Source organism: Leishmania panamensis (genome assembly GCF_000755165.1).
Source record: "Leishmania panamensis strain MHOM/PA/94/PSC-1 chromosome 12 sequence".
Lineage (NCBI taxonomy): Eukaryota > Euglenozoa > Kinetoplastea > Trypanosomatida > Trypanosomatidae > Leishmania > Leishmania panamensis.
Window position 1 is genome coordinate 255,501 of NC_025857.1, and position 24,636 is coordinate 280,136.

The 24,636-nt window shown below is 52.1% G+C and overlaps 5 protein-coding genes across 5 annotated transcripts, besides 3 other annotated features; 4 read left to right on the forward strand and 1 right to left on the reverse strand.

Annotated features, from left to right (window-relative positions):
* Positions 1-1,447: 1,447 nt before the first annotated feature.
* Positions 1,448-4,363, reverse strand: LPMP_120520 (hypothetical protein; the record flags this gene model as incomplete). Its single annotated transcript, XM_010698731.1, has 1 exon — positions 1,448-4,363. The coding sequence occupies one exon, from the start codon at positions 4,361-4,363 to the stop codon at positions 1,448-1,450; it is 2,916 nt and encodes a 971-aa protein (XP_010697033.1).
* A 1,958-nt stretch (positions 4,364-6,321) lies between these two features.
* Positions 6,322-6,601: a repeat region.
* Positions 6,602-7,376: 775 nt separating this feature from the next.
* Positions 7,377-7,889: a repeat region.
* Positions 7,890-12,308: 4,419 nt separating this feature from the next.
* Positions 12,309-12,722, forward strand: LPMP_120530 (vacuolar ATP synthase subunit, putative; the record flags this gene model as incomplete). Its single annotated transcript, XM_010698732.1, has 1 exon — positions 12,309-12,722. The coding sequence occupies one exon, from the start codon at positions 12,309-12,311 to the stop codon at positions 12,720-12,722; it is 414 nt and encodes a 137-aa protein (XP_010697034.1).
* A 603-nt stretch (positions 12,723-13,325) lies between these two features.
* On the forward strand, positions 13,326-15,071 carry PGI (glucose-6-phosphate isomerase; the record flags this gene model as incomplete). Its single annotated transcript, XM_010698733.1, has 1 exon — positions 13,326-15,071. One exon carries the CDS (start codon positions 13,326-13,328, stop codon positions 15,069-15,071), a length of 1,746 nt encoding a protein of 581 aa, XP_010697035.1.
* A 1,021-nt stretch (positions 15,072-16,092) lies between these two features.
* LPMP_120550 (peroxiredoxin-like protein) lies at positions 16,093-16,605 on the forward strand (the record flags this gene model as incomplete). Its single annotated transcript, XM_010698734.1, has 1 exon — positions 16,093-16,605. One exon carries the CDS (start codon positions 16,093-16,095, stop codon positions 16,603-16,605), a length of 513 nt encoding a protein of 170 aa, XP_010697036.1.
* A 3,957-nt stretch (positions 16,606-20,562) lies between these two features.
* On the forward strand, positions 20,563-22,059 carry LPMP_120560 (hypothetical protein; the record flags this gene model as incomplete). Its single annotated transcript, XM_010698735.1, has 1 exon — positions 20,563-22,059. The coding sequence occupies one exon, from the start codon at positions 20,563-20,565 to the stop codon at positions 22,057-22,059; it is 1,497 nt and encodes a 498-aa protein (XP_010697037.1).
* An 80-nt stretch (positions 22,060-22,139) lies between these two features.
* Positions 22,140-22,417: a repeat region.
* The last annotated feature ends 2,219 nt before the right edge of the window (positions 22,418-24,636 follow it).

Here is a 24,636-nt window from a genome sequence, read left to right on the forward strand (position 1 = left end):
GATGCAGTCGAGATTTTTGAGCTCAGGGAGGTAGGCAATAGAAGAGATGTCTGGAGTCCAAACAACAACGGATGAATGAGCTTTGGAAATGAGGTCGATCACTGAAGACCCATCCCTCTTTTAACTGCTTGTTCTCCCACTTTTTCTTGTTCTTCCTGTCTTGCGATTAAGGTAGGAAGGCAGTAACGTGCACCACAGCTCGAGAAAATTTGTGGTTGAATCACCAACACGCCCATGAGATAGAAGGTGTGCTAAATTTAAAAAGGCAATGAATGTGAGACGGGTTAGAGAAAGAGTGGCGGGAAAACCCAAGCGAGTTCGTCCATTATTCATCCCCATGGAGTGCAACCGAATGTGACAACAGCACCACAAAAGTGCCCTTCATCACTTGGACCCTTCCGTTGATTGGGCGCCGAAAGCCATGCACGACACGGCACGGCAAAAATTCCCCCAAACAGAAGTGCATCTATAAGGCAGCAACATTCTTTTTTGATTGTTTGCTTTCTCTTCATCACACTGGAAGTGGTGATGAGGACAAAGGGGAGAAAAAGACCGAAATTTTCCTCAAGTACACACCCGAAAGAAACGGTAGCAATCACTGAACAAAGAAGAGGAAAACCATAAACATAATATAGAGAGACAATAAAAAAGAACAAGGCTGAAAAGAGACATAGAAAAACATCAGCAACTGGGCAGGTGTAGGAATACCAAGAGCGGCGCACCAACGCTTAAGAGTCTGTCACGGTAACAACTGTGTCTAAATCTACTCGCTGCGTCGCTTCTTTGTGTACTAAGGGAAGCCTGCCTCCCCTGCTTCTCTTTCTCCACAGTGACATGGTTTCCTTTTTTTGCCACCTACGCTTGGAACGCCGTTTCTTCGTAGCAGAACTCGAACACGAAAAAAAAAAGGGGAGAAGCAGAGGCAAAAAGTACTGGTGACAGAGTGTGCATGAGTATATGCAGCATGAGTGGGAATCAACGAAAAGAAAAGGAGGAAACCCCAAGAGAAGGCTAATTTTACAATGAATACAAAACTTGAACTTCCACCAGAGAAGCACAGGCACAGACACACGCCTACGAGAATTTTTTGTAGCCTCTCTCGGAGGGCAAAGGGGTAAAAAAACGAAGCCGTTCTATGGACAGTAAGCGGAGACCATCACGAAAGTAGAAAAACGTAAAAGGCGAACAAAAAAAAAACGCGAGACACAAACACACACACACAAAAACAAAGGTAAAACTTCGTTGAATGAAAGCAATGCTCCTGTTCCGTCTATCTTCGCCTGCAGCTCCTTTTGCTTCTCTTATTGTCTATGTGATGCACGCTATCGAAGAAAGAGCAACATGGATGAGCGGACAATGTCAAAACAAACACATACATAAAGAAATGAGGTGTAGAATCAATAACTTTGTGGTGCGCTGACCAGCAGTCATCATCAAAGGCCACTTTTTACATCCCTGGGGCTTGCCACTGATCCAGATGCGTGTCGCGACGCAGGGCATCAGACTTGGAGTGACTGTGCGACGTGCGCCGTACGCGCCCCGGCACAGCCTCACGGACACCTGGCGACACAGTGCTGTGTCGGCGGCTGTTGCCGTGTCCATGAAACGGAGCCATGGTCTGCGAAGCAGCCTGCTGGTGCTGCATGTGTATAATAGATGTTACCTCATCCAAGCGCCGTTCGATGCGACTCAGCGCCTTTGAGAGAATCGGGCTCGCTGGATAATTCCCCATGGAAAGGGTGCTGCCACTCCCAAAGCCATTGTACCCCATCACATCACGGTGGAAGGCTGTGTCGGGGCCCGCAATGCTGTACCGCGGAGGTTTGAAGAACCCAGTCATGAGCGCCGCAGTGTCGACGCTGCAGTTGTTCAGCGCTGAAGCCTCACCGCCGTTATGACCCCTTAGCCGCTCTTGCTCCTCGATCTGCCTCTCCAAAATCATCAGGCGCTGCTCTTTCGACAAGAGCCACACCTGAGAGTCACGGAGGATCATCATGTCATGCTCCAAGCCGTGCGCTTGCTCTTCCAGTGTAAGGCGAACCTTGTTGAGGAGTTGCCCACGATTCGATGATGAGCGAACACCTTCCCGTTTGGCGGCAAGAACGTCTTGCTTCCATTGGTGCCGCGTACGCCTCAGCTGCTGCTTCCGCTCTTCGAGGTTCTGCTGTTGTAACTCTACATACTTGCGACCCTCTTGCAAGCGACTTCGTTCTCCCTCAACTAAACTGCGCTGCTCCTCGAAAGAAAGGGGTAGCTTAAACCCACCAGGTGTCTTGATCGGGTTACCGCTCAGGACAGGCGCCATCAGGCTCGCCGTGGGATTCGAGGAGTGGAAGTCCTGCTCGCTTCTTGAAGGTGTGACAATTGTGGATGCTGCAGCAGCAGGTGTCCCTGGAGACGTTCGAGCCTCTCCCGTTTGCGCCGGAGATGAAAGGATGAATGGTGATCCGGCAAAGACCTCACGAAGTGCTTCTGTGACAAGAGCTTTGATGTCCGGCTGCGGAGACGCAACAGGGGCTGCCCCAGCAACACTCTCCTCGACTGAGGTACGTGTGAGCAACTTTCTATCCAGATGTGGGGGAGACCCCTTTCCCTTTCCTATGTCGCCATCGTCATCTGTAGCACTCACAGATCGACTCTCCAACAAGCGAGGAGTTGGTTCACGCGATTCAGCAAGTCGTACGACGCTCAGACTGTCTCGCCGCAACTCCTTTTCCTTCACCAGTTCCTGCATGATAGCATTCAACTCCTCTTGGGCCTTCTCCTTCAGCTGCTGCTTCAGGGCCTCGAGCTCCTTTGCTTGGGAAGCCCTGATTTCCGCCAGCGCCTCCATAAAGTGCTCGTGCTCTTGCGAAAATTGTTCTTTTTGATGGGCACTCCGCTGTTCCTTGAATTCGTCGTGCAGTCTTTGAAGCTGCTGCTGCTGCACTTGCTTGAGCTCCTCTGCCTCGCGCTCAGTGTCTTTCCGAAGTGTCTCGAGTCGCTTGCTCGCACGATCTTGCTCTTGCTGAACTTGCCGGTCATGCTCCTCGCGCATCTGAGCTAGCTTTGAGTCCATTTCCTCCTTCATTTGCCTCTGCCTTTGAGCTCCAATCTGCTCGAAGACGCACTGCGACTCTTCTACACCCTTCGCGAAGGCGGCGAGTGCAGTTTTATACTCGTGCACGAAAGCTAATGAGAACTGCTTCACATCCGCCACGCTTTTCATAGCTTCCTGGAACGCCTGAGATTGAGCCTCTTTTTGGATCTCCGACTCCTGTCGCTTTTCGCGCGTAAAGACTTCTAACATCTGTGCAACTTCCGCTTCGACTTTTCGCTTATCGTGATCGAGTTGTGCTTTCAACTTGTTGCGCAGGCGCTCGCTTTCAGCGGTGCGCTTCGTCTCATAATCCTGCCGCAGTGCAGCGAGCTTGCTCTCTAGCTCGGCTCTAAGCTTGGCCGACTCGCTATTCATCGCATCCTCCATCTCCTTGTCGACCGCCGCTCGGCGTTTTTGTTTTTTGGCGTTTGCTTCTTCCTGATAACTTCTGAGCTCCTCTGCTACCCCTGCATCGATCTCCTCCTCCTGACGTCTGAGATTGTTCTGCTGCCGTGCTCTATATTCCTCCAGCTCCTTGCTCACCTCCTGATGCACCTTGGCCTTCTGATTCTTCGAGCTAGGAGTCACAGCTTTCTCTGGCGAAGGTGTGCTAAGCTTGTCTAGAGCCCTCAATCCGTTCACACCACCACCAGCCACTACCTTTGACGGAAGAAGTATGGTATCGGGCTCATCGATCTTGGGTGCTTTGGTGGCATCCAACGCAAGAGAAGAGCCGCTGCGAGAAGCGGTAGATTGAAACTCGAGGGAACCCATGCGTGCCGATGCAGTATTTCCCTTGTCGTCCCTCCCTCCATCGCTCAGCATCGCGGCGATCTTCAGAGATTCGGGCAGCTCTTTCTTCTGCTGTATTGGCTCCAGGTCCTTGACGCTGTTGATCTTCCTGGCTGCCTCCTGAGCTCTTGAGTTTGTCTCCTGTTCCTCGGTCTCGCTGATCTTTGATCGTCCCTTCTTGGTAGACTTACCGCTATGCGCGTGCAGATGTTTGGACGAGCCACCAGGAGTAACTTCTTTATCACCCTTCCCATTTTTCTTCACGTGCAGCTTTGCTTTCTCCGTTTTGAGGAGCTCACGGTAGCGTTCGTCGGAAGGGTGATCCCAAATGCTCTCCCCGGTCTTGAAGTTGAAGTAGTACAACTCACCCTTTTCGCTCTTGCATGCCTTCCAGTGGTCCGGAAGTGGAGCCTTGAGACCCTCGCGTGCTATCCACAAAAGGGGCATGTCGTCGGGGAGCTCCATCCCGAGCCACTTCCCGTACTCTACCATTTCGGCTTCAGAAGGTTCATAGCTTGTGTCAGGTTGCACTTCGAGAACCACAGACATTGTGCCTCGCTAATACTGAATCAGGTGTGCTACGCAGTGTAGTTGTGATTTATTGTCACTTTTTCTATTCATGTGTACGCAATCACTGAAGTCGCCGTAGCACCTGGTGTTCACAGGAGTTAAAGATGGAAAAGAGAGAATTGGGGGTGAGTAGTGAAGGCGAGGAAAAGAGAAATAGAAGCTACTGTCGCACGTGTCAGTAGGTCATCGAGGGGATGCAGAGTACGCTGTGTGCAATACTGTACTTGATTCACACACTGATTTCATGTGAAAGAGGAAGTCAGGGAAATGGCAATGAAAAGCAGTGCAGGCAGTTGCTTTGGTCCAGTGAGTTTGAACTACGCTTAATGTGTATGAAAAAATGGGCCAATGCTTCAAATTGTCATGCAGAATCAATCAAGGGTAGCAGAGGAGACGACCTTAGCGCAACACTAAACACATGTATTTTTGAGAACCCTCCAGGAGATCAACACAAAAGCGTATCAAGTCCCCCTCAGATGACTTGCTCCTATGTTTGGCAGTGGTTCAGGTAGCTTGCAAGCTAACAACTTCTGCTGACTGCTAGAGGTTGAAAGGCGCAAGATTGGATGTTTAAAAAGTCATACTACGAGTCCGTCGAAGCATATAGCACAAGTCTTAACAATGATTGAAAGGTGCAAAAGGCCAATGTTCAAGAGTGAATGTGTCCTCAAAGGGCAGTTAGCAGAACCAAACACGTTGTGCGACTCATTTAACCCGGACAATACTCGCGGAGAAGCCCACACTGTATAGACACGAAATTAGCACTTTGGGCTACATCTGCTGTTGCTCCACCTCAGATAAACTGCCCTCATGACTCGAAGTAAATCGGTGCTCCATCACTTCAGTAACTTGCTGATCATTGGCTTCTCATCCAAGTCTAAAACCTTTCCGCATGGCATCTCAACTAATGACGGCTCCTCATGCCAAATTGCTTCCATCTCTGTACAGAGTCAACCCGGTTGATACTTTGGTCAGGGAAAAAGTGTTGGTCAATATAGAAGTGAGGAAGTGCTTGCTCAAGTGAGCCTTCTCTGATGAATACTTTCAGTGTGATACCAACACCACTGCTATTCCAATCGCGACCCCTGATAGTCTTAGTCTTCATGCGCTTCAATGATAGCTTCTGCTCAACGCAATCGAATGCCCGATTTCTGTAACTGTAGCGCATCCACCATGGATACAAGGACACCGTTTTTTTTTTTTTGATTCAGTGCTTATCCCCTAAGATCGCAATATATATATAGGTGATCCAGGCGATGATCTTGCTCTCCGACAAAAGGACGGAAGCTCTTGAGTAATGTAGTCACAGTGCCCCCCCAAAGCATTCCTAAACGACCCTTTCAGAAGTCGTAGCTATTCATGTCTCCGGTTGCACTGCGTTGCCAGCTGCTCGTGACGGGTTTCTCAAGCCCTTTACCGCGGGGTGCACAGAAGTTGCTCATACAGCTTTTATACATTTACACCTTAGGTGTCTACTATAGCCTCACAAAGCTCTTGTGCCCATCGTCATTAAGCACAACTGCTTAGCATCAGCTGATCATCATCATACTAGTAAACTCTGACAGCAGCAGGAGGCCCCACTGTGTCTCATCATCCCCTTGTAGATAGAGCTGCAGCATCCAAAGGTTTCACATTAGTACCCTTTGTAACTACCAATCATTCAGCTTGATTACAAAAAAAAAAAGGATGAGCATGACAATAGTAAGTCCTGTAAGGAAATCACTCACCACCACATACCTTCATCGCATCCTCATACGCTGGCATAACCACTTCAAAACTGCGTGGAACAACACTAAAAGGAACAAAGTGCTCTATGAGTGGGAAGTAGGGAATCCTCTACACCAAGATACTTCTTTTCTCTTTCTTCCGCGTGCCCATTCTAAGAACTGGGTGAGATACCCTTGAGTGAAGCTGACACCATGCCCATCATATGGATAGCAAAGACGTATGCACTGCTTCAGGGTGCTGTGCCGCGATGCCATCCAGGACCAGGACAGGTAGCAGTAGCTGCACATCAGTCTGGCTTCCCTGTGTTGTAAGTACTTGATCCTGACACCACCAGGGCTGGCTCGGCATTGACAAGGATAGGAGCTCCTTGGCTTCCCCATATAGTGTGGTACTGACCACCCTGACACCACGCTGAGGTGCCACCCATCGTCAAAAAGAATGGACATGTTGCACAGTGAAAAACTAACACACTTAGCTCAGAAGAAAACTCCTGATGTACTTAGGGGCAATCATATTCTACAGAAGTATACCGCTTATTTAAGCACATTCAATCACGTCTCGCAAAAAGAGACCCTAATAAATTACTGCAGTAGCTTGCACGACTTTCAAACAAAGGATGGGTGTGTACGTATTGGAGGAACCACTGCAAGGAAAACTCGTAATCAGCTTAACAGCGGTTAAGAATCAGGCGTGGCATCAGAAAAAAAAAAAACTGTCACTCAGAAAATTCTCTCTCTCTATCAAATAGCAGTAACAAGGTGTACATGAAAGAGAGCCTAACGTGTAGTGCACCGGGCACCTCTAATATATATACCCCCTTACTGCCCACGGCTCTTTTTTGCCTGTTTGTACCACAATTCCCAAGGCATTACACCCGCGACTGCAATGCACAAAAAATTTTCAGAAACACCCCTTGAGTCACACACAACCGCAGCTTACCTCACAGCACCCATTACATGTCATTGATGTAGAAATTGCGAGGCTCACGTCACCACAACTTGGAAAGAGCGACACAGCCCTCCAGCGCAAAAAAAAAAGAGCGAAAAATCCTTTGCGCGCCCAACCCTGTAGTTGGCAATTTTCACTAGAAACCTGTCCATTTTATTCAACGCCCCGCAAAATCCCACTAACGGGGCGCAGTCGATGCCGCAAAAATATCGTTCCATCGACCCGAAAAGCGACCTTTTCTTCACCCCCCCCCCCATTCCACCACGAACTCAGCAGCCAAACAGACGCATTACCGCCACAGCCCACCCACGCCTCTGGCGCGCCGCGGCTCAACCCGGGTCGCCCAGGACGAACCCTCCCGCCGTCGGGTCGGGGAACGTGTCCGGCGGACCCCCCGCGCCCTTCCCCGCATACGCGTTCGGCGGTCGGTGCCAGACGGGCGCGGGTGGGCTGCATGACTTGCTCCAAAGCTGGCCGCCCTCAGGGTCCTGCTCGGGGGCAGGGGCCGTGGCGTCCCCCCTCCCCTGTGCGGGTAATAGGGGGTGGTCCGAGCGCATGCTTGTGGGGCTCGGATCGGGACCCTCCGGGACCCCGCACCCCGCCCGCCCACCACCCCCGAACCCTGGCATTCCACAACACGGCACGGGGACCCCACACAGCCGACACCAGAGCATATCGCGGCGCCAACCGGGGCGCCTTTGCGATGCTTCCGGCACGCTCGCCGCATCCGCACACCCGGCTAGGCGCAGGGAAAGCCACACATTTCGCTCACCACCCCCAAGCCCAAGCGCGATAAGCCAGGCTTTCTGCGCCCTACTACACCACCGAACCGCGCTCCCACCGTTGGGGGCCAAGACCTGTTTCAGGACGTTTTTGTGTTTTTTGCAGGAAGACCTCTGCTAGCACGCCTTTTTCTGCCGATACCGTGCGTGGGGGTCGGCGGCAGGCCGTTGCCAAGCCTTCCGAAACGAATGACGAAAAATGGGCGCCAAACAAGCCACAGTGGACGGGCGGCTCCCCAGGACCGGAGCCGCCCCCCTCCGCAAAACGCCGGCGGGCCGCGGGGGGTGATCCGAGAACAACGCCCACCCCCCGGCACAAAACCCACGACGCGCAACCCCGGAGGAGGCGGCAGAAACCCCATAAGGGAGGCGCGCAAGACCACATCACCCGCAGAAGGCCTTGGCGCAAACAGGGCGCGCCGCAGAAGCCGGGAAGCCCGGGGGTGCCCGGGGGGGCCTGGCCGCCGCCAAAGACCCGCAGACCCCCCGCCAAACGGGCGCGGACGGGACACAGGACCCCCCCCCGACAGAAAAGCCCCAGGCAAAGGGTGGCCGCGGCGTTAAGCCAGGCCAAGCCGGCCCCCGCCCCCAAATCCGAGCACCCTTGCTTTTTTGCTGCCGCGCGCCGCCGTCCCGGCAGCGCCAGCAATTAGGCTCACCACATTGCGGCGTACCATTTCACATCACTTTGGGGCTTTTCCAAGCGCCGGCATAGGGGAAACACGGGCCTGGAAACATTTCTCTTGATCTTTTGCGCCTTGCTTGATCGGGACAGCTTTATTTTCTGTCAATCCAAAGCTCTGTCGCCTCATGCCTGGTTTGCAAATCGTCTGCGCTGGATAGCGCCGCCTATTGCCTTGGCTCCCGTTGGGCTTTTTCGGCCCTGCAGCGACCAGGGCGCAACCAACCCGACGCGTTTCGATACCCCGAAACCGCCAACATCACACCGCCCAGGGGCGCAAAAAAAAAAAGGAGCGCGCCAGGGGCGCGCGGGATTGAAAGGGGGATCTTCTGGGGGGAGGGTTTTCGCCAAAAACCACCACCTCGGACGAAAGGGGGGGGCTTTTACCGTGCGCCAAAGCGGTTTCCGGCATAATTCCTGTTGAAAGGGGCGGCCGGCCGGGCGGGGGGTCCCCCCCCCACCCACCCAAGGGTGCGGCGGCGGCCACAAGGCGGCCTAAAAGGAAGGGATCTTTCCTGAGGAAACCAAAACCTCTGCGAAAAGGGGCTTCCACAAAAATGTCATCAGAGGCCGGTCGGGAGAAAATAGAAGAAATGTGAAAATATATTGAAGAACTCTCTTCAGAGTGATGGAAGATGGGTTGGCTTTAATATCAAATAACAATGCTGATTGTTTTATTTCAATCCGCAAGGATTTCCTGGTGTTTCTGCCACCCATTCGGGGAAGCGCTCTTTTACCAGGAGGCCCGGTAAACAACCCTGCGCTGAAGGGGGCCTTCTTTTTTTTGGCAGAAGGGTCGCAGAGATACACGGAAAAAGAAGCTGGGCGAGTTATGTGACTTCAGGGTTGCAAACAAAAAAAGAGGACAAGGCAATTTGATTCAGGAAATTGAGGGACCCCCACGGGTAAAAATGAGGCTTTTGTCGGGCGACTTGCGGTGCACGTTGGTTTCAACACCGCAGTCGCCCATGCTGTTTGGTATGCGCATTAATGGTAAAAAAAAAGTGGCTGGTGGTTTGCATTGGTGGCCCCGTGGTGCCCTTATGTTTCTTGATCGCTCATTTCATTCGAAAGTTAGTATTCTCGCCGTCCTTCGCGATTGTTTCATGAATCTGTGTTCTCAGATGTTCTCCAATAGTCTCATTGTTTTCCTTGAAAAGCTGTGGTGCGCTCTTGTATGTTTTCCCCACATTCTGGCATGCTAGGATGTAGAATCTAGCGCGCGATTTTTGCTTTCCGAGCAATGTTTTCAAGAGCTTGTGCCCGCGCCCCTTCTGGTTCGTTACTGCCTAAGGGAAGCTTGGCCAAGCTAAGGAGTTGGTCGCTGCGCCTGTCCCCCACCGGCTTTTCTCTCTTGCTTTCCAAATATCACGACAGTTTTTGGAAGAGCCACCGGATTGGTTCATGGAAAGTATGAAGACTATAGTCTTGGTTTTCAGGTTTGTATCTTCACTTTCGGTGGTTTGGTGTTCATGGCGGACCTGTGTCTTACAGCGAGTATCCGAAAACTACTTTTTCGGAAGACAGCGTAACTCTGAGACCTCCCCGGTCGCAAGGGTGTTCCCGCATGAGGTGGGGAAAATATGCAAAATCGGCGGTCTACAAACGCGACCGTGGATGCATCAGGGTTTGATTTCGCATGCTTTGGGGCGCTGCCTTGGGGTCGCGAAAGGGCCGGGGCGTGGCCAAAAGAGGAACGGGGCCGTCTGGCAACCGGATGTTTTTGTGAACGCGTGAGGCTTCTGTTCTCCGGGATTTTGGCTGCTTGGGAAATGCCGCGGCCTCCTGGTCAGGCCGCTTTGCCAGAAGAAAAGGGGCCTTCTCACGGGTTATCGGTGGGCCAAAAGTTCAACTTTCTTGGCGTTCAAAAGGAAACGAAAAGCGGCCGGCATTTCTGTGATTGTTTTCCTTTTTGCACCCCTTGGGGCGGGTGTAGGCGGCCGTTCGCCAGCCTCTTTCTTTTTCCATGTGGGCTGGGGAACTGCTCGGTACTGGTTGGGGTCTGTCTTTCGGTTGGTTTCTTCGCCGGTTTTGGAAAGGCCTTCTTGCCACTTAATTCCAAACGAGGGGGGGTGGCGTCCGCACGGGCGCCGAAGAGCAGTGGCACCCGGCGCCGCGAGAAGGCTTTTTCAGCTCGCCACAAAGAGTGTTTCTTTTTTATTTCGCAACAGGACCCTCAGCTTTTTTCAGACTTTTTGGCCCCTCGTAAGTCGGGGCGGCCGGGCCGCACGTGTTTCGCCTGGGTCCATCAGGTTTGTCCAAAGGATCCGTGGTGTTCGTGCCAGATGTGCGGTGTGGCCGTTTTGCTGAATATGGGCTCGCTGGGGCTCCGCTTTCCTTTTTTCTTTTGGGTTACCGGCCGCTTATTGGGGGGGGGTCTTGCCCATCGCGCAGCGAAATGTCCACATTAAGGAAAAAACGGGACCTGAATTTGATCAGGGAGGGATGGAAAACGTGTGTGCTTGGAAACTTTGCTGACTGATCCCGTGTGCTGTGTTAGCGGGTGGGTGGTTTGCGATGCTGCTTCATTTTCTGAAGCAGTGAGGGTGTTGGTGGTGTGGTGAAAAGGAAAAAAAAGCGTGCCTGGTGTACTGTAATTCGCATTCTGATGGGGTGCATTAGAAGTCCGAGAAAAAGAAAGCGATGCGAAGAAGCTGAGGCTCTGGATCCTCGACGTAACACTTGGAGCCTGAGGTAAAGGACTTCTGCTCTATGACTGGGTCTCAGGACTTAGTGTAAAGTTCCCTTTGACAACTGCTATATCGAGAACACGTTAATAAGGGTACAAGTGATCAGTACTGCAGCTACTCCTTGGACAACGTTTTCCTTGTATGGAACTTGACCCTTTATTATGTGGATACCTTTGGGATTTAGGTGGTGTGTGTCTCACTATATTAGTGACCGAGCAGGGCCAAAAAAAAAAAACAACAACAGAGGAATGCTTTTCTCGACTATCTGTCGTACACTACCGCAGCTGCTACAGGGGTGGGTGCTTAGCATGAAAACGATACATCTATGTGTAGTCTTTTGCATGTTCTTTCTTAGTGAACTTACCGTAGCCACTAATTACCCATGCTTTGTTTCCTTTTCTTTACTCTTAGGTTTATCACAGATCGATGGGGCGCACAATAATCAAGCTTGGAAGGCAACCTGGGATTGACACAAAGGGGAGTTCCCTTACCACATCCGTGGATGAACCTGTAAGCGCAGAGAGCGCTTTGAGCAGGGTAACTGGTGAGGGCGCATGCATAGTGGACAACACCCTGTTGCGGAAATATTTGGCGGAGAAGCATCTAAAGGCGAGCACAGGAGAAAATGTCCTAGGAGTGCTCGCAGCTGAAGCTACTAGCGAGTCTTCAGCTCTCAACAGTAAAAATATTATCTATGAGGACTGGAAGTCGTGACATAGTGCCTTTGCAGTTGCGCCTCTGTATCTATTGCCCGAAAAAATAGCTTTGATGTGATGTTTGAATCTTTGCACAATGTCAGAGCTGAAGGTGTCTAGGCGTTCTTTTACAGTAAAATGCAGAGACAACAGGACCTTGTAGCAGTCCCCTATACCGAGAGCTTCTGCGCAACTGAACCTGAGTGTTTTTATGACTGTGCAACACTGTCAAATGCTACCTACTCGCATGTTGTATTTGGAACTCTGTTTTCATTCGACTAAAACTCAACACAACAAAGGGATTGCCACACACACACACACACGTACACACACTCTGCAGCTATGGCGAACTCTGTTCGCTACCGCAACGGTGAGCAGCGCATCGTCGGTATAATCGGGGATGAGGATACAGTCACTGGGTTTCTTCTTGCTGGAGTCGGCGACAACCGAGTGATGCTCAACCAAGGGGAGAACCCAGGCGAAGGGCAACGAAGGGGGTTTCCAGCAAATTATTATGTCGTGAATCCATCGACTCCTTTATCCGAGATCGAAGAAGCATTTACAACGATGTGTGCACGCAAGGATATCGGTATCATCATCATCTGTCAGCACATCGCGAACGATATTCGCCATCTTGTGGAAGAGCACAACAGTGTGATTCCTTGCATACTGGAGATTCCAAGCAAGGGGGAAAAGTACGACGCCGAGAAGGATTTTGTGCTGGAAAAGATCACTCGTGCGCTGGGTATGCGGTAGTTTGCGTATCCCGTTCATGAACTAGCGGTGTGCAATTTTTTTTTTTGTGGTTGCCTTGCGTTTCTTGGTATGTGTACGTTGGAAGTAGCAAGGCAGGGACTACGGCGTTTCCATCTCTTTGTGATGTTATTTTTCGAATCTCAGGATGCTTACTAAGCAATGAAGTGTTTTGCTCTCGAGAGGGATGACAAAAAAATACATTTTCAGCCATATGAGTGGTCTTACACTAACCACCTGGAGCACATGGTTTCTACTCAAACCGGTCGAAGGAGTTGAGTGTATGGGTGTACGTGCCTGCATGTATCGCTTCTCTCTTGTCCGTGCGGCATACTCTCAAAACTTTAGTCCTTTTAACATAATACTCTGTTTCTCCGCTACATACTTCCTCTTTCTACTATCATTTTCAAGCGCGAAATGTTCTTCATACCCCTCTTAACAAGATCATCAGTTCATTCACAGTAGCTTCATTTTATCAGTATTATACACTAGCTGACAAAAAGTATCATATCGCCTATGGAACCACTTTCAAAGATGAACGATTATGTTTCGAAACTGAGCGAGCACGTGCTTGAGAGCGCCGGAGCTCATGGATGCATCCCAAGCATGGCCACTGCGACTTTCAATGCACCGTATGAGATAGCACGCAAGACCAAAGTGTTGGGAGCCTCAGACAGCAGCCTCTCGAAGTTGTCTGCGTGGAAACGCCTGGAGTTCCTATACGAGAAGTACGGCAGCGAGTCCATATTGTCACATTTCGAGAAGGATCAGCAGCGCTTCAGTCGGTACTCGATTGAGGTTCCCCTGCAGTGTGACGACAATTTTCTCTTCCTTGACTACTCCAAGTCACACATCAACGACGAAGTTAAGGATGCGTTGGTGGCGTTGGCCGAAGAGCGTGGTGTTCGGGCGTTCATCAAGGCTATGTTTGATGGACAGCAGGTGAATTCCACTGAGAAGCGTGCAGTACTGCATGTGGCGCTGCGCAACCGCAGCAACCGGGCTATCAACGTCAACGGCAAGGATATAATGACTGATGTGAACCTCGTGCTTTCCCAGATGAAGGATTTTACCGACAGAGTTCGCAGCGGAGAGTGGAAGGGTCAAACGGGCAAGTCTATTCACTATATCGTCAACGTTGGGATTGGCGGCAGCGACCTTGGCCCGGTCATGGTGTACGAGTCGCTGAAGCCGTTCTCCATGCGTGACATGCACTGCTTTTTTGTCTCCAACGTCGATGGCACGCACATGGCTGAGGTTTTGAAGCAGGTTAACATGGAGGAGACCATCTTTATTATTGCAAGCAAGACGTTCACTACCCAAGAAACGTTGACGAATGCCATGTCTGCACGCAACGCCTTCATGGACTACCTCAAGTCAAACAATATCCCGTCGGATGGCGCTGTTGCGAAGCATTTTGTTGCCCTCTCGACCAATGCGAAAGAGGTTCGCGAGTTTGGCATTGATACGGCTAACATGTTTGAGTTCTGGGACTGGGTGGGTGGCCGCTACTCTGTGTGGTCCGCCATTGGTCTCTCTGTGATGCTTTCGATTGGCTATGAGAACTTTGTAGAGTTTCTGACTGGCGCGCACGTCATTGATAACCACTTTGTGTCAGCGCCGGTGGAGCAGAATTTGCCGATGATGCTGGCTTTGGTCGGGATCTGGTACAATAACTTTTTCGGCGCGGAGACCCAGGCGGTGCTTCCGTACGACCAGTACCTGTGGCGCCTGCCGGCCTACCTTCAGCAGCTGGACATGGAGAGCAACGGCAAGGGTGTGACCAAGAAGTCGGGCGCGGTGACTGTGCAGACGGGCCCGATCATCTTCGGTGAGGCTGGCACTAATGGCCAGCACGCATTCTATCAGCTCATTCACCAGGGTACCAAGATCATCCCGTGCGATTTCATCGGGTGCGTCCAAACGCAGAACCGCGTGGGCGACCACCACCGGATCCTGATGAGCAATTTCTTTGCACAGACGGAGGCGCTCATGGTTGGAAAGAGCGCGGAGGAAGTTCGTCAGGAACTCGTCAAGTCTGGTATGCCGTCTGATGCTATTGAGTCCCTGCTTCCACACAAAACGTTTACAGGTAGCCGTCCCAGCAACTCGATCCTGGTGAATGCTCTCACACCGCGTGCTCTGGGTGCCATCATCGCCATGTACGAGCACAAAGTTCTTGTACAAGGTGCGATCTGGGGCATCAACAGCTATGACCAGTGGGGTGTGGAGCTTGGTAAGGTGCTTGCCAAGTCTATCCTGCCGCAACTCAAGTCCGGCAATATCGTTTCCAACCACGACGGCTCTACAAATGGCCTGATCAATATGTTCAACACTCGCGCACATCTGTGAGCGAGTCTCTTGGCGCTGCTCTTAAAGGCTGCGAAGTGCATGCTCTCTTTTCTTCCTTTGTAGGCGATTCGACGAACAGGTGGCGATGGCCGGGAAAAAACCGAGTTTGTTCTTTCTGTTGTGGTCGCCTCACAGGAGACGGACGGAAAAAAAAAAGGCAGCATAGCAGAGAAGTATACACTCCTTCAGAAACTGAAAGTGGGCGATGGGTTTATACAACATGTCTACTCGAGACCATCGAGCACAGGATGAGAAGGCTCTTCAGCTTCTCCAAGGCTGAATCAGTAACAAGGGCCAAGCAAGCACGCCGACTTTTCTTCCCTTTCTTTACGAATTATTATTTAGTTTCCTATACAACTCATACCACGGCGGACAGTATAAGTGGTGAGCATGACTTCTGAGGAGAACGACATGAACCATGACTGCCGATTGTGGGGGAAGACCCTTCTTTTCTTTCGCTATTCGAGTGGTAATGAAACACACAAACCACTATTTTCTTGATTGCTTTGTGCAGCGCAGGATTTCTTCCAGTTTACTGAAACGTTCGCTACTGTGGTCCTGAGGTTTTGAGCAAAAGAAAACTGTACAGTAACGAAAAGGTGAAAGCTTGATGCAACACCTCTGGATCTGTTTTACACCGTGTTTTTACTTTGCCAGACTGCCACCTAGGTGTTGAGAAGCACCTCAATGCGATTGTGTCAGGTGCTTCCTCGTACTGCACTGTCAAACTCTGTCCTCAGGGTTGATTCCCGTAGGCTCACTCCTTTTTCCTCTACTGCCTTTTTCTTTCTTTCTGTGGCGGCATAATAAACCACACGGTGTTTAGAGCAATCACCGCTTTTTTTTTCTCATGGTTTCACCATCGTACCTACATGATTGTAAAGCTGGTGCTTTCTCTCACGCTGCAGAAACTCTTAGAGGAAAACCGGGTACAGGTAGACCAGAACACTACATTGTATCAACATACGGCTTCTGCAACAGCGAAGAGGCCGATTAATCTGCTATAGCACCGTCACACACGATGCAGCGCACGGCGGCTCGCCGCTTCTTTGGCAGCTTCACCAAGGGCTTCTCCAAAGGGTTTTCGGGGGGCGCTAGCGGTGCATCTGGTGGGCTGGGCAGCAGCACTGGTAACGGTGGGTTCAGCATTTTTGGCCAAAAGGGCGGAAGCTCTGGTGGGAACGGCGGCAGCATCTTTGATGGGTTCGGCGGTGGTGGTGGTGGCAGCGGTTTTCCACTCGGTGGGCCGCTCGGCGGATTCTTGGACAGGGCACTCGAGTGGTGCAGCGAGTCCCACGCGCGAGACATTGCAAGCGAGATGGGCGTGGATCTGCGCGAAATCCGCTTTGAAAAGACTCCCGAAGGTGGAATGAACGTCATGGTGGATGCTCCCAAGGCGACACCACTGCAGATTGAGCAACTCGGCAAACGTGTGCAGGAGGAGTGTCCGGTGGCGCGCTTCCGCAAAACCCAAGTCAGCTCACCGAAACAGGAAATGAAGTGGGTGCAGTTGCCACCCCAGTACGATCGATGACAGAGAGGCAGCGCTGATGAACACAAGAGAAACCTCTCTTGCGGATGCACTGTATAATCCCTCTTTCCACCCATCACATTTGCTGTTCTTCCCACAGAACACCGGCTCAAGGACGAGTGCGAACTTGTCGTCATTGGCAAAACTGGCACTTTTCTGATGCGCTTTCTCTTTTATTTTCAGCTGAACTATTTCATGAACAATTGCTTGCCTGTGAGGCCATCACAAGTGTAGTCGATTCGCCGAAAAGAGCAGGAGGCTGACTGGCTTTTTGCTATCGCTTCTCCCTGGTGTGTTGACCTCTGCGACATCAATGCACTGCCTAAGTCTCCCTGATGCTCTGCGAGGGGAGTGAGCTCTGAGCCTCATGTGTGATCTCATTATAGTTGCGTAACTGAACCTGTGCACGTGCGTACGTGTGCAACGGGCGAGCGGCTGCTTGTAAACGATGAACATTCCCTCAATCCCGCGCTTCGCATCCGTTCTCTTCGTCAAAAATCTTTTTTCTGCCGCCGAGAACACCGAAACAATACTTGACAACCTGTACTGCTACAACATTCGCGTGCAGACACCCCTCCGCTATTGCTCCTGTTCTCGCTCCCGCCCAATTCTTTCCACTTTCTTTTTTTACTTGAAAAGTCACCTTATGCATTTCTCTCTCTCACCACCTACTATGGCGAGCACCGCTTCATACAGCACTGACACTCACATCGCACTTCCGCAGAGGACGCCTTACGGCATCCAGCAGAAGCCTGGAAAAGTTTACTACTGATGCACGTGCGGGGTTAGTAAGAAACAGACCTCCTGTAACCACTCTCACCACACGTACAAGGAGGAACATGGTGCGACGACGCTACCGATGGCGTTCACAGCAAAGGAGCTGGGGACAGCGTAGCGGTGCGGCTGCAAGGTTGGGAAAAACCTGCCGTTCTTCGACGGGTCTCATCTGTCCGCCTGAGCGAGGGGAGCGATGAGACGACAGGGATCAGTACATCTACGGCACTGGGCAATCGAAGGAGAGCGTCAGAGAGACGCGGTCGACACATATGGCCTACTGGAATGTATGCTGAGCCACGCTGCAAGACAGTAATGGGTACAGAAGGCTTATCAGCGTATGCTGTCTCACCTTCTTGTTTGAATTTCTTTTCTTCTTCCTGAATCTGGGTAGACGGAGATGGCTCTGAGCTCCTCGGAGTCTTTTCGTCTTCTATTTGTTTCCCGAGAGTCTCCTTCCGCATCCTCCTTCCCATTGTCTCTTCCCTCCGTTGGCCTGGCTTCGCACTGCCCCGGCTCCCTACACTTTTCGTTCCTTTTCCTCCTTTTCTTTTTCGGCAGCGAATGCACTGTCTTTCTCTCCATCTCTTCTTGTGAGGCATTTTGCTTTCGTGTTTGTTTGCTCCTTTTTTTCTATTTCCTTGTTTCTTCCGCTTCCTGATGTTACACCTGCGCCTTTCTCTTTTATTCACCACCTCTTTCGTTCTCTCTCTCTCTGTGCCGGCTGCTGCTGCTGCTGCTGCTGCCTGAGTCTTGCCTTCGTTTCTTTTTTTTTTTCGTTCGCTTTCTCCTTTTGTGTCAAGTGACTGGCGCAAACACCTACGCCGTCAAGAACGCCTCGAAAGCGCCGAGGAAAAAGCAAAAGAAAACACGCTTGGCTGTGGGGAAGCAAAAAGACAAAAGAACGAAGAAGCGATCACGCAGTGCCTTAACCATCTTTTTTGATTTTCGCCTCCTCCCCTCTGATTCCTCTCCTCACCCCTCCTCTCTTTCTGTGCGTGTGTATGCAACAAAAGGGTCGCCACAGAACATAATTGCTCGTTGTGTTCCGTGGCGACGTCAGCTACTTTGTTCACCTGCGCGGGGCTGTGTTGTACTGCGCGCAGCGTGTGTGTATGTCTGTGTATGTACGGAGTAGTCATGGCGACCATGCGGCTCGAGAACGAACTTTATTTGCACCCAAAACACCACTCTGTGTGCACAACACTGTCTCTTTATCCTCATGCGTACAATTTGAGAAGAAGTTAGGAATGCAGCGGACTGGAAGGAAAGCGGCACCCCTTGGCGACTACTCTTTCTCAAGCAAAGAAAAACAAGAGAACTTATTTGTCGAAGACCGAATAATCCTTTTTCTTTTCGCTTCCGTTATGGAAGCTCAGCTCGCTTTCCTTTGCCTTCTTGTTTTGCTCAACTGTTAGTGATGCTTTTTCGTTTTCGTTTCCTTCTCTATCCCTCTATGTTCTTATGTCTCTCTCTCTCTCTTTCTTCCACCCTCTTGCTCTTGCTTTCTCTTTATTCTTCTTCCAATGCCTTCTAGCACCCATTCGCTCTGTTTTGGGACTTAGGCTCTGTAGTACAGAGAGCGGATGCTCATGTATCTGTAAAAAAAAAGAAGCGTTTTCTTCACCACCACGTCTCAAATGAGTGCCTTTTCGACCTCGGGTAGCAGTGCTACCTCCGGCGAAAGTTATGAGGTGGTGTCTCGTTGATTCAACGTGTAGGAGGAGACGAAGTCTGTTGACCTCAGAGGAGCATCCGTGGGATGACGGATGCATGCTGATATGGAGCGCTCTCTCTAGGCAGCAGTCTCGACCACCTTTCACAGGATGTGGTGAAGCTGAAAGCATCCTGTGTTCCTCGCCATCACCTCACTGCATGTTCACTTTCTTAAATTTTTCCCCCAGCTCTTCCTTTCTATGTGTTGCTCATCTGTTGGATCGTGTTTTTTCTCTTCATCTCACTCAGAGTTTGTACAACGCATCGGCCAAAGTTCGGCACCGGCGTGGTGCCTTGCCGACGCGGGACTGTAGCCTTGATAGACCTTTGCGGAACTCTCCGCTGCACAACACAAAGGCCCGGCGTCAATGCACTTCTGCCTCTCTAGAGATTCGCCTATGAGCTGTTCATGCTAGAACTAGACGACCTGATGGCATGCGCCTTGTCCTCATCCTGTGAGCTCCCTCCTGTGTACTAATGCCCGCAACCCTTTCTGCCGACGCGGCGCTGCCGTCGTCCAGAGCTCCTTCACCACTCGCCGAAGGGAAAGGGTATCGCTCTCTGCATGGCGACTTTAACTACTACCCCACAAGCGTACACAAGCGCCGACAGCTGCGTGAGGCGAGCGGCGGGGAAGGTATAGTGACAACCAACCGCGTTGCAGAAGTGAGTCCGTCTCCTTCTACTCGTCTGGTCAGAAGGGCAGACACCTCTCCTAGCCCTTCCGGTCTGAGCCGTAGTCCATCGCAAGGGACATTGGATATTGGCTTGCTTCCGCGGCACTCTTCCTCACAGCCGCTGGCACCCACGCCACATGAGGACAATGTTGCTCTCAAGCCCGCGTCTGCATCGCTGTGCTTCGCAAAGGGTGGTGCGCCGTTGCTTCATCGATACCGCACCTCCTGTGCGGACGTTTCACCACGGGCACTATACCGGAGGACATCGTTTCCGTCGAAAGTCAGCACTTCTATCCCTGTCGCGGCTGACGGGACCACGAAACGGCCAAACAACATCCGACGCAGCATTCTTAACACACGCTCAGTGGCACCCTCAGAGCCTTGCACCGTACTGGCGTCACCCAAAGATGATTCAGCCGCACAGGAAGCGATGTTGCAAGAGTCGGGTGCTACCCCACTGCAGGCCCAGTTACCTCCGCCATCAACTACTTTCCGCAAGAGAGTCGACAACCTCGATGGGAAGGTACCACTGACGAGTATTCGTCTAGTCGATGCTGCACCTGCGTCACCATCGAGCTTAAAGAAAAGCGCCGCAGCCCCAGCAGCGCCTGCCGCGGCATCAGGGCACACGAGAGGCACGTCGAATGTGAAAAGCGTACATGTGGAAGACGAGATCCGTGGGAAAGGAGAGCGACAGGATATCGGCACTGCGTCGTTCTCTGCGCAAACTAATCCCGACTCGCTGCTGTCGAGGGGCGTGACTACTGCACGGCACTGCAATGATAGAGCCTGCATGCACAGCGAGCAATCTATCTGTGAGTTTGTCCACATGCAGAGAGAGCTGCGCCGCTGCTACGCCACGATGGAAAGCTACGAAGTCGTAGTTGCGCAGCTCCGTGATGACTGCGCTTTAGCCAGAGCACAGCTTTGTCGATCTCGGCAGGAGTACGCGCAGCCCAAGAAGGAAGTGGAGGCGCAAGTGCAGGCGGAGGCCACCGAGCAGACGAATGGGCTACCTTTGGCGCTACAACGATTGGAGGCGAATGATGCATCGCATGAGAATATTTCTGCGGGGCCAGTCCACGACGCAAAGGACGCTGCAGAAGAATATCTTAGAGGGACGTGGAAGACCACAGTAGATGAGCTGGGTCGAGCTTTGCGGGAGGAGCAGTCGGCTCATGCTGAGAGTCTCGCGCGGCTCAAGGAGGCGTTGACGTCGAAAGCTCGATGGAAATCGCGCGCCGTCGAATTGTTCAAGTGGAGAGAGCAGGTGTGTCGAGAGGTGTACACGTCCTCAGCACCCCTCTCCTCCTCGTTTGGTGCAGGTACAGGCGCTATCCGCACATCTGGGGCACCACCAGGCGTATCCCCGATCAGAAACTGCGCAAGCGACTCCCAGGCTAAGCCTAGCACAGGACACTCGGCCTCTAATGCGTCATCGCCGTTCCAACTGCCTCATCACTCCCCGTCGCCCCACAAATTACTTCAGTGTGTCTCTTTTCCGTCTGAGGCCAGAAAGCTGCGCAGCTCTATGGCGTCAGAGGTCAGCACTACTTCGGCAGCACCGCCCGACGAGGGGGGCCCCGGTGATCATGTGGCGCACGAGAGCGAGAAGGACAGCAACAGTACGCCTGGCGTGGATATGAGTTGCCAAAGCGACTCGACGACGGGGAGCATTTTATCTGCAAGCGCCAGCCTAGCTGGGCGCATTACGAAGGCGTTGGGAAGTGGTGTCGTTGTGGTGTGGCCGCCCCTCACGGAGGAGCAAGCGAGGGGCACTGGGAAATCTGCCGAGTTGTCTCGAACGCAGTCATCGACAACAGCCGACGCTATGGAGGCCAGACCCTCGGAACTTTGTGATGACGCTGGAGAACAGGGGCTGCAGCCTTCGCTCCCAATCAACCCAATCTCCTCTAGCGCGCTACCGAGTAGTGCAGGCTGCTGCACCATGAGTACTGTAGAAAGTAATGTGCAGGAGGGTTGTCGAGCATCAGCCACAGGTGCTGAGAAGGCCATGGTGGCCGCTGCGCCGCTGCGAGCCGTCCCGGATCTGTTTGCCTTTCCAAGCCCGCCGGCATGTGGTGGTGTGGGGTGTGCTATTCATCGCTCTTTGCCAAGGTCAGATCCACTGCCTACTTCGTGCGATGTTTCTGCCACGATGGCGCCTGTCTCTGCGGAGCGGAAGTGCAAAGAGCTTCTTCGCGCTTTGCTCGACAAGGAGCATCAGCTTTCGCTGATTGCAGAAGAGCGAACCAAGTACAAAAGGCTCTACGAAGCTACGCGAAGTTGAGACTCTGCACAGACCAACCACTGCGCCTGCCGCCGCGAGATGGGCCCGCCGTCATCTTTTTTCTGCAGAACAAATGATGACCCGGATGACAGAGGACACCTCCGTGTGTGGTATCGGGTCTCCAGTACCCACTCTGTGCGGGAAAGCCAAGTAGCCCCCTTGCCTGCCAATGTCGAACCACCTGTGGTGGTGGCAGGGTCAGATGCCTACGGCGCGGCGGAGACAGAGCGATGTATCGCTACTGACTTCGATGATCGAGTCCTGGTCGGCACTGCGTCCGAGCGGCCTGCGACCGTGCGCACGTGTGCACAATGCCTATGATGGGGGAAGTGTCAACGTCACTCGAGGGAATTTCCCCACAGTCCCCCAGAGCGGACACGTTGAAAAGAAAGAACGCATAGAATGAACTGCCAAGCAAGGGGGGGGGGAGGGTGCAGTTGATCTCCATAATCCTGAGTGCTCTTTTGTTTTTTTTTCCCCCTTTTCTTTTTTTTCCGCTCAGGTGCCAATAAGTGCTTCATTCTCCTGACATTGTAAAGGCAGCGCACTCAGAGAAGGAAGAGGCGCTCTCCACAAGACGCGCGCAGGAAATGAGACATTTTTGCGCATTTGTTGAGTACGACTGGGCTCAAAAGAACAAAAGGAAGAGCAAAACACAACAACAACAACAACAACAACTGAAACGCGAGAGACAAAGGTGGCAAAGAAGACAACGCGCAACGCATAGCGGGCGACTTCACGCGTGCTTGAAGGCACTCAATTCATTTCATGCTACTATTTTCTCTTACGTTGTTCCTCTGCCCTTCACCCTGTTGCGGTCTTATCTCTGGGCCTCGTTCTTGTCGCGATGCGTTACCTGTGTGTGCGTGCTCGACAGACGAAGCAGAATGCCCTTACATGCAGACATGCGGGCATCCTGTCTTTTTTTCGCTGTGGGCGGAGGTGGTGAGGTGTGCTCTGTTCGCTGGACGCCTGCGGTGCCGCGGCCCCCCTCTCTCTCTCTCAAGGAAGCTGGAGAAAAGATCACCCGCCCATGGTGCACGTGGCACTTCAATGGGCCCTTCGCCGCGTCCTCTTCACTGCAGTCGACTTCTCCACTTTTGTTCTGCATCTTATCGTATATTCCCCGCTGCTACGCACCCATTACCCCTCAATGGATTCGGCTTTGCCTGTACCACTGACGGCAGTTTTGCCCTTTCCCCACCCTGTGCCATCAAGCTACACCCCCCCTCCCTCCCGCATCCTGCTTTTGCCATCTTGGCTCGAGCTTCCTACCTTTCTTTCGCCCTTTTTCTCTCTTTTTTTTTTTCAGATCGTTGTTCTTATCTTTAGCAGTCATCATGCGCGTCACTCAGCGTCGTAGTTCCCACGTCACCCCCCGCCAGCCGGTGAACGACCTCGAGCCCACTGGCTTCACCATCCAGCCGATGCAGCTCCTCATGGGGTGCGCCGCTTTTATAGTGACCATCATCCTCCTGCACTTCTTCGTGAAGTTCGCAGGGAAGATGTAAAAGCGAAAGGATTGCCTTGGCATGATAGAGCCCGTCGAAGATCTTATCTTTATTTCTTACCCATTGTGTGTGTGTGTGTGTGTGTGTGTGTGTGTGGGTGCATGTCTATGGGAAGAGAAAAGGGAGACAAACGGCAGGGCAGCACCGCAGAATCTGCACAGTATGGAAGTATGGGATCCCACTTATGGTTTTTCTTTTTTTTCCTGCTTCCCGGCGTACTGAGCAGTCCTGTGCGACGTTAACATCGATACCGGCGCCCACTAGCTTTTTCGTAGTGTGTGCCACCCCTCCCCCCATTTCCTTCCGCTGTCGGGAAAAAAAAATGATCTGGCCAGATCAGTCGCTCGATTTGTTGGTGCAAGTGAGTGCGGTGATCCACACATCGATTGCTTTTGCTGTGCATGGGCGCATGTGTGAGATGTGGGCCATGCCTTGCTGGCTGCTGGAAAGCGAAAATAAACAAGCAAACAAAACCATGTTTCGTCTCTGATTGGGCTCTTTTTTTTTTCATGAGACGTGAGGCGACCGTGAGGCGTCTCCAGTAGCGTGCGTCGCTTCTGGCGCGGCATTGCGTGAGGGGAGAGCAGTAGGAGGCAGCTGGATCGCTGATCTCAGCGGAGGCATCATAGGAGTTGTGCGAACTGGCGAGTGGGGCGCTTGTGAGGCGTGTTCCGCCAGCGTTACGCCCCAGTGCCTGATCCATCCTGGAGTGCGCTTCTTTCCGTTCTTTTTCCTCCACCTGCAGCGCGGCCTTTGGCTCGTGGTCCGTCTACAGACTCGCCCCAGCTCCGTCTCTCTTGTTCGTTGTGAATGCTTGGCAAACTGCTTGTGTTTGTGCGTCTGTAGCGGAGGCGTGGTGGTGGTCGTCTGTATTTTTTTTTTTCTAAGAAAGGGAAAAGGGAAGTTCTCTCTCTGCCACTAATGGCCAATGACCAACGAGAAACAGCCACCGATAGAACAAGATTCACATCAGCTTTTACCCTGATGAGTCAAGTCGATGCACCCTTCTCTCTTCTCCCCAAGCGTGCTTCTCTCTACCGTGTGCACATTGAGCGGAAGACAGCAC